At 42.6% G+C, this 9,338-nt stretch overlaps 1 protein-coding gene across 2 annotated transcripts in view; it reads right to left on the reverse strand.

The window, feature by feature from the left end:
* Nucleotides 1-60: 60 nt before the first annotated feature.
* The window catches only part of ZBTB2 (zinc finger and BTB domain containing 2), a 14,317-nt gene continuing 5,039 nt past the window's right edge, over nucleotides 61-9,338 (reverse strand). Inside the window, exons 1-3 of one of the 2 annotated variants that reach the window (XM_027688242.1) lie at nucleotides 8,655-8,935; nucleotides 6,151-6,334; nucleotides 61-4,341 (exon numbers count right to left, since the gene is read on the reverse strand). In XM_027688242.1, coding sequence (XP_027544043.1) covers nucleotides 2,979-4,341; nucleotides 6,151-6,334; nucleotides 8,655-8,715 — 1,608 coding nt within the window. In that variant the 5' untranslated portion in view covers nucleotides 8,716-8,935 and the 3' untranslated portion in view covers nucleotides 61-2,978. Of the gene's footprint in view, nucleotides 4,342-6,150; nucleotides 6,335-8,654; nucleotides 8,936-9,338 lie in introns of those variants that run through there. The other variant, XM_027688250.1, reaches the window with a different exon arrangement.

The following is a 9,338-nucleotide window of genomic DNA, read 5'->3' on the forward strand; positions in this document are numbered from 1 at the left end:
TCACTACAGAGCATCAGACAATAAAGGGTATTTAAAATAAACCATTATCATAGCTGAACACATATTAAAACAGTCTCTTTATTGTGATTATTTTTTCTTTTTACCCGACAGTGTTATTTCTTAAGAATAAATATTAACAGGTGAAAGTATCTCTGCTGGGCCTGCAAATTCACGTTCCTTGCAGCAGTACTGTCATAACCAACTATTTCGCTGGCTTCTTGTTCCCTGCCCTACCCTGCTCCTTCTTTCTGGGCAGTATGCCGGCTGCAAGGCCACACTGCCCACCAGATGAGGGACCTGCCCAAGCGGGAGTCACCACTTCCAACCTTCTACATCCTGGATGTTGCCAGCAGCCACACTGGCTTCAGTAACCCTCTTCCCTGTTCATCTCTGCCCTTGCACAATCCATTAGTTGCTCAAAACCTTCAGCAGAGCTAAAGTAGGGAAGATATTTGACAGAAAACCAGCATTTTTTAAGACTAGTTGTTTTTCACTTGAGCCCATTCAACATGCAATGATCTCCAAACAGTGGACAAGGAGCGATGAGAGCAGGAATAAGGTAAGGGGCTGATGAATGTCTCACAAAAAATGGTGCAGCCACATGTACCCCCGATAGAACCAGCCACCTGGGGAGCTGAGCTAAACTCTTGTACTCTGCCATGGAGCAGAGCTAGAGTTCTGGGGAAAATAAAAAAAAAAGGAGAAAAAAGAAAAAAAAATCTGATTAAGCAGTAACTAGCAGCTGAGGTGGCAGCACCTTGAGCAGCTGCTGCCATTTTGGAAATGAACTTGTCACTTGCCCCTAAACCACAGACACCTCAAAAGCTGACCTTACCCTGAATTAGGAAAGATTTATTCTTCTGTTTTTCTACTCTGAGAGCATTTCAGACTAGGTAAGATGAAATAAAAAACGTTTTTAAAGAACTTATATTGGTAGATGAAGATCCTAAAAAAGTTTTAAAATGGGCAACTCTAAAATAACTCCGTAAGATGTTATTTTTTTACTTCAAAACACTTCCATACTTTAAAGCAAAATCAATTGATTTAAAATCTATTATTCTAATACAAGGGAGATAATAAAATCAACACCACTTTCTTTATGATAGTTGTCATGTTATAATAAACTGGAAAAAAATCTAGTATGTAGTGACTTTTTGTGCTAAATCCACTGTTTTAAGTTTTAGCAAGCTATTGTTCATCTGTAGGATGGTAAACAGAATACATCACTTGGCTTTTAAACCAATTCAGCAAGACCTCATCCAGGAAGATCGAAAACCAACAACCTTTCACCTTCAACTCAATAAATCATATCCCATTTAATTCAGTTTTTATTCAATGAAATAATGTATAAAAACTTACAAATCTGAGAACTTAACTATACACAAAAAGATGATATTCAGTTTAAACATATACACAGAGAAGAGCTGTGGTTTGTGACTTGCCCTCTCCCACCCCTCCCCCCAAAACACACACTGTCTCCATTTATGACGGGGCACTTTTTCTGTCCACTTACACCTTCTATTGACCCAGTAATTGCTCAGTGGGCTTCACTGCTGCCGTCAGTGTAGGTTTTTAGGCTACCAGCAAAAAATCTGGGCATCTATTTGAAATAATAAAAAATCAACAACTTGATTTTTAACACAAAGATGCAGTGCGACCATCAGCAGTAACCAAAACTACAGAAGTCATCCTCTCACTTTTTGTAGACTTTGTCTTGGCTTTCAAAATAACAGGGCTCTCACAGAGCAGAATTTGCCAGCCAGCACCACAGATTCACTTTAAAACAACCATGATCACCTGTTGCTAGAACAATGTTTTTTCTCCCTCTTAACTCATGCCATTAGACCAAATGAAATCATGGACACTCCTTGCCAGAGTAAGGGAATAATGCTTTTCTCTCTCCTTTCATCCAGAATGACTCAAACCTATAGCTAACAACACATGCATGTGCTGCACTAATGATGGTGCAGTGCTCACCAGTATGTCACCTCTCTAGTTTCCTTGGTAGCTTGGGTGACAACACTTACCTATTAGCTTCTCCTCAACAGGTCAATAAAAATGCACACAGCCCAGGACGTTTTAAATTTGATTAAAACTAACCTGTGCAATGACTAGTTTTACCAAATGACTAAAAGACATTCCAGGCTGAATCTGAGAGTAGGTGGCCAGTTACTTAAAAAGGATGTGTGCATTTATTTACCTGTACCAAATATACACACAAACACTTCATATATATATATATGTATATATATCTCTATACATATACAGTATTTATATATATAAAGATTGCCATCACATTACTATTATAGCTACTTAAGTCAAAATTTGACTAAGCAGCCGCTTTGCTTGACTCCAAACACATACCCAAAGGCATACTTGAGGGAAAGTATATGGCTAAAAGAAACCCAACTCCTTCAGCTCTTTTTAACTCAATGAACAGAGATTTTTGCTCTCCTTGAGAAAAGTTCTGAGGGCTTTAGGTTATAACCTTAATTAACTTGCATGTGGACTTGTAAAAAGCACGGTGCTTATTTCTGCCAGATCTCAAAATGCCTTCTACCACGGAAACTAAAATACATATATCCTTCGCTTACCAAACTGATAAATCTGTTTCTCGTTACACTCATCACTGTATCTAAATACACTTTTAAGCAATCTAAATTTAATTTAAAATCTATGAAATTTGGATTAACTAATACTATCAACATAGTTAGCTGGATTATTTTTCACATGTTCCTTTGTATTAAAATCAATTTTGTTGTGGTTTGATGCAAGAGCTTTTTGTTTGTTTTGGTGGGAGAGGCAAAGTCCAATTTCCTAATGTGCCAGTACAGTTCTTGTTGCTGAAGACAAAGGGTGGGAAGGATGTTGGTGGAAAAGATGGAAGGGGTAAGTGAGGTAAGAGGTAAGGGAAGGAAAAAATTGATTTAATAAAAAATAAGTAAAGAAACTTTAAAAAATTGATATAGGTTTCACATTCAGTCTAACAACACTGCTTCTTGCTCCTTTTTGATGGAGGCTAACACTGCGTTATCAGTCTCTGTGGCTTCTGTGTCCCCACCACCTAGCAGAATGGAGCGATCTTCTTCTAGCGTAAAGACAGAGTTTTGATTTTGGCACGAATGCTTGACTACTTCATTGGGAGTTGAAAATGTTTTGTCACACAAGTTACATTTGTAGGGCTTGTTGGTCTGTACTAACATGTTGTCCATTTGACTGCCTTCCTCAAAAGTACAGAGTTCCAGAGTCTGTTTATCCACCATCGTGTACGTGTCCATGCTCTGGTTTAGGCACACGTGTCTGGCAGCCTGGTTAGCTCTACAAAAGCTTTTGTCACAAGTGCTACACTTGAAGGGCTTGCCTGTGTGTATGTACATGTGCTCCCTCCAGTGGCTTTTCTGAATAAATTTGCGACCACAGATGGAACACTCGTATTTCCGTCTCTTTACCTCCCTCTCTTGATCTGCCTGCTCCAAGTTGTCAATGTCTGCGATATCAGAGGGGGGAGGTGTCTCTGACTGCTGTTGCCCATCAATTATTGGTGAGTCTGAGATCTGCTGCAACTCGCTGTCACTAATCATCCCTGCTTCAGGCACTTCCATTGCATCTTTATCAGCTGTGTTGTTACAGAGAGACAAAGAAATATTACTTTCTCCCTGCTGGCTAGACGTGAAGGGAACTCCCGTGTGGATTTGCAGGTGCTCACGCAAACTGCTTCGTAAATTGAACCGGCGACCACAGAGGTGACAGGCATAGTATTTTGGGAAGCTTCCGTTCCTTTTCATAATGCTTGGCTTGACATGCGCTATTGTGAGTGAGGCAGGCTGTTCATCTGAAGAAGATGCTTCCATGTTGGCCTCTTCTCCTGCCGGTGAATTATTACCAGCAGCAGATACCAATTCTGGAGATAAAGAAGATGGCAATGGGTCAGAACTGGACATATTTGTCCGGGTCACTTGTGGCAGAGTTGTGGCTAACTGCGAGAGCTGTGAGCCTTCAGAAACCTGCTCTTGGTTCATCCGTGATGTCTGTGGCCTTGGTTCTCGCCCGAGTTTGTCAGTCGCTGATGTAACCTTAGTGGGATGTCTTATCTGGTGATCTGCAATCTGAATGCCATATAATGAAGACGCTAATGGGAAAACTTGATCCGGGTGAGAAAAAGTTCCCTGACTTGCAAGGCTGGCCTCTTGAATTAGTGGATATGCATGCAGAAACTTTATTCCCTGTTCTAGTCGAACTGGGTCAATGAGTTGTGGTGCCATCTTCCCAGTGTACATCAAATGCAAGAGATAACTGAAGATATCTGGCTGTATGTCAGTTGCTTTCAAACGGACACATTCACTGAAAGATGAAACAAATATATATTAGAGAAATGCTTTAATGTAAAAGAGCTAATCTTATTGGCCACTTGGAAGATGACTTTTTGCCTCAGTGAAAAGACAAAGCTGTCCCATTGCGATCTGCACCCTTCTAAATTGCTGTTATGTTATAGATGTGTTGTCACATATTAATATATTTTATAAATTGCAAAGACATTTTTCCCCTTTTCTTGGTTGGATTCAAACACATCTGTAGCTAGATGAAAACCTGCTACCACTGGACTATAAATTCACAGTTCATTAAACTTTTCTCAGTACTCAGTACTTTTCTCCCTGAAAACATCTAAAATTTATCTGGCACTTGCCTGTTTGCCCTCTATGTCCTACTAGGGTATATAGCTACAGTTCTGCAAATGTGTGGTATCACCTTGTTTCAATTGCATTACGATCCAGAAACCATGCAGGACAGGGTGTGAATTCCCTGGGGGTCTGATGCAACAGGTATAGCCTGAGCACATGTAACCTGTGGAGTCCAGGCTCCTTACCCAGCTTCTTTCCTTGAATAGGAAGGAAGGAACAGGAGCACTAGTGGTATGCCTGGCCAGCCTACAGCGCTCAGTAAAGGGAAATGCTTTGGCTGTGATGCCTCTTCAGCCTAACAGCACCGAAACCAACACCATCCTCCAGCCAAGAGTGTGCCCAGTGCATCAACCTTTATGATGCTCTGGGACTGAAACACCCATCACGCCTCTGGTGGAAGCTGGATCTCTATGCAGAAAGTGAGGCATGGTTCACAGAAGAAAGAAAATAGGGAACACCTTGGTTAGGTCAGTTAGCTAACTGGAGAGAAACTGGGATTCTAATTATTTTTCAAAAGTCTTTGTAGCTCTTGTATTAAAAACAATCATTAAATAAAACACAGAAATCCAGAAATGGACATGACTGCATGCTGTGGTCTGAATGCTCTAACCACAGTGGGCTAGCAAGCCGAGGAGGAAATTACAGCCAATTCTTCCATTTCTTGAGATGCACCCTTCTCGAGCCTTCTCTGTGACTGCTTTTGAATTCAGATGTATTACTCAAAAGTAAACTTTGCAATGTTGTTTTCCAAAAATAACTGTGTGCTCTTGATGGAACATCAAGACTGATACATCTACCTGCAGTACTGTTTCAGAAGTGCAAATGCACTTCTGTCCTAAAAGTTTTGAGATAGTTCAAATATTTGGGAAAAAGAAAGAAAAATCTTTAAAACAGTCTTACACTTCGGTTATCTTTTCAATGTCCTCAGTGTAAGGCTCTGGTACAAAAACCCCCTCCCAAAACAACACCAAAACACAGAAAAGAAAGTAACACAAACCCCATTATTTTCCACCACTATGCAGTATCTTATTACATAATTGTCTTTGATAAACCGCAAAAAAATAAAGTACATACACCTCTTTTTTAAGTTTATTTCTCAAAATCTCCTAGTAAATACTTATTGGGTTGTATATAATGTTATGGAAACGTCAAGAACAGTGTCAAGACAGAGCAGAAGGAGGAAGGAAAGTGCAGGAGTGAAACAGGATCCTTCAGGTATTCAATTCTAGAAATTCTATGATTTTTTAAGGATAGAGAACTTGTGCCAAATTATAAAATTAGTGTTAATAAATCACAGTTCAACTTTAATGTGTTTTAAAGTGAAGTTCTAGTTTGCAGGTAAGACTGGATTCCATACTCCTTATGACATAGTAAGAAGTAAAAAGAATGTTTTCAGGTTTCAAAATGTTGATAGACTTCCTTAACTCAGCTAACTGAACAGCATTTAAACAGTGCACCTTTTTACAGTTACCTGGTTTGATGAACAAACAACATCTTGAAGTAGTTGGAGAAAGAAGCGAGGACTGATTTGTGTGCCTTGAAGTAGACATCACCAATGGCAACAGTGCAGTCACACAGGAAACCGAACTCTCTCTGAGCATTTAGTTGCTGCAGCAGAATAAGTCCATGGTTGGCCAAATCCATTTTTTTACACTCTGAAAAGAAAATGACTTTCATGTAAAACTTAACAGTAGATGCACAGATGCAACAGTAGCTGTCTCTTAACAGATATTTTCTTCTAATATCTGTATGTCTTGCTTTAGTAACACCTCTTAATCCCAAGTTACTGTATAAAAGATATCTTAGGCAAGGATCACTGTTTCATGATGGGCAATGCAATTCACAAAGGTGCAAGTGATTTGCCAGGGTTAAAGAGCAAAGAAGAGCCAAGATGAAAGAGTTCTGAAAAGGTATGGGGTTGGACTTGGATACAGAAATAGAAATAGCTAAGGGAGAGGAAGATATATTAATAAACAGTAAAAACACTATATTCGATGGAAAAAAGAAAGTATTTTGGTTGCCACTTGTCTGCTCAAGTAGGAAAAATAAATTTCCTTACTGATGTCAGTCACCCTCATCTCAGTGGGTGGGAGAGACAAGAGCACAACCCAATACAAGTCAGATACTTTTAACTGATGGTTATGCCCTCTCCTGGGAAATATCAGATAAATACCTGAATCTTGCCAGAGTCAAGTCTTGGTATCAGCAAGCTCTCTGCACTATAAATACAGAAGGGTCTTTTTACCCAACAAGTCTTTATTTATTTATTGAGACCAGCTACAACAGCATTTTCTAAGCAGCCTGTGTGTCTCATGCCCGCCTAGCAAATCAAGAAACTCAGAGGGTGAGAGGTGCAGTTCCATCCATCACTGGCCATCAGCACAAGGTGGAATAACTAACAGTGAAATGTGGCACTAACCTGAACCCTCCTAAACTAGGGTTTCCACAGCCCTCATCCTCCCTGGCACTTCCTTGTACCAGCTGCCGGAGGCTGCCCAAAAAGAACTATCTAAGAGCTATAAACTTTTTCTCAAGGATTCAAGTGCAGCCTTGGAAGCAGAAATCAATAACTTTAAGAAAAAAATAGCCAGGAAAACACATTAGGACAGTTGTGTATGGTTGGATGGATGAATATAGGGCTAGTAAGATCAACGAGTGGATACAAACTTAACCAAAATAAATAGAGCTTTGAGCAGAAAAAGTGAAGATATGAAGTCATGTAGATCTGTACTTAAACACGTAAAACAGCAAAAGAAGCCAACAAAATTCCTGGCCATGTTATGCCCAGAACAATGAAGAAGCAGAACAGAACAGAAAACAAAGAGGAGGTGAAACTAGAAGTGGACCAAAAGGTTTATAAAAAGTCTTGAGCGTTTTCCCCTCCAAACTTAACAGGAAGCTATAGAAATTTTAAGTAAAGTAAAAGTAGCCTGTTTCTTTTATATGGTAAGAGCATGGCTTTTTGGGAAAGAGAACAAAAATGTATTCCACATGTGCCAGTATGCTTGGTCATTGAAGAAACAGGTATTTCTACTTGCTGGACAGTGAAGAATGCCCTCATATTTAAACCAATAACCAGGCTGATCAAATGCATTCCTATGCATTCACACGAGATCAGAACTCATTCGAGTTGGGGCATAAGCAGAAAATTATGTTAATTATGTTCTTACAGCTAAGAGAAAAAAAAAGGGTGCAGCGCTCTTAAGGTCCATATTCTTTTCCTTAAACTTTTTGGAAAATTACATTTTTGTTGTACAAATGGAAGATTGTCTCCCTCTCTCCACAAGAGGGAATACTTGCTGACAGCAATAACAAAAATGTTTGGTGTTACTTAATCCTGCAAGCTGCCCCACACATGTAGACTTTGTGATGTTACAGAAAACACACTAGGGTTTTTTTGTTAGCTTTAATTTAGACTATTAATGTGTGCTACATTTCTAATTCATCAGTGCTAAGTCTGGTTTGTACTTGGACAGCAAAATTTGTCAGGCAGAGCAAACTATCAACATGAGGGCCTCCAAGCCAGAAAGGCATTCTTTCTAGTTATTATCATTCTAAGTTGGTTTAGCTTATAGTTTCACCCTTACCCAAACTGCAGTCACTGTGGCTGCTGAAGCCAATGCCCTTCATCACAGGCCTGAATTAATCTTTTCATGAAATGACACACGTGCACAACATTGCATTTTGAGTGTATCTGAATGATATTTAAGTGCCGTAACTGAAAGCACTACAAGAATTACACTCTAAGAAAATCGTAAGGCAGACGAAAGGAGCGAGGAAAGCACTTTGTACATTATAGGTATGTGTGAACTCAGGAGTTTTACCCTTAGCTAAATAAAGGTGATTAACACCGGCAAGGCCGTATTTTAGTGCTGACCGGTCCAACAACTGCACAAAACATTTCTTGTACCCTGGAACCTCACTGGGACGGTCCTTCCCTGGCCCGGCTCCGTTCTGCCACGGTTTTTGAATTACCTAATCCGTTCAGCGTGGAAAGCCACGCCGGGGCGAACCCTTTCGGAAAGCGTGTGTTCATCTCGGAGACCCCGCGGGGAAAAGGGGTGGGCACGAGGCCAGGATGAGGCCGAGAAAGCGCCGGTACCGCACCGCGGGAGAAGACGCTGGGACCGGCGACGAAGGAGCAGCGCAGGGCGAGGGAGTGCCCGGGGCGGGGGCGGCCGGGCAGGCCGGCAGAGAACAGCTCGGGCACGGGCCGGCGCAGGCGGGCACCGATGCTCGGGAGCACCGAGCCCGCGGCGCTGCTCCCGCTCCGTCGGCAGAGGGCACTGCCCGGCCCAGGCCGCTAACAGCGGCGCAGCACCGCCGGGAGCGGGCGCCTCAGCCCTCACCGCGGGCGGCGGGCAGTGACTCGCGATGGGCCCCAGGCCGGCCCGGGCCGGCCCCGCCCGCCGCCACGGGACAGGACCGGACGAGACCGGGCTGCGTGCACGCCAGCGGCGGCGGGGCGTGAAGCAGGGAGGGGGCGCACGCCGCCGGGGCGCTCCGGCCGCCGGGGGCCGCGTCCCGGCGCGCGCCCTCTCCATTCCCGGGAGCTGCGCGCGGCCCCCGCGGCAGCAGCGAACGGCGCCCTCCCATTGGCCGACGCGGCAGAGGGCCAGGCGGGCGCGCGCCGCTCTCACTGGCTGCGCCCCGCCCCCC

Source organism: Neopelma chrysocephalum, unplaced genomic scaffold (assembly GCF_003984885.1).
Source record: "Neopelma chrysocephalum unplaced genomic scaffold, ASM398488v2 Primary Assembly neopelma1_23, whole genome shotgun sequence".
In the NCBI taxonomy this organism is placed as follows: Eukaryota; Metazoa; Chordata; class Aves; order Passeriformes; family Pipridae; genus Neopelma; species Neopelma chrysocephalum.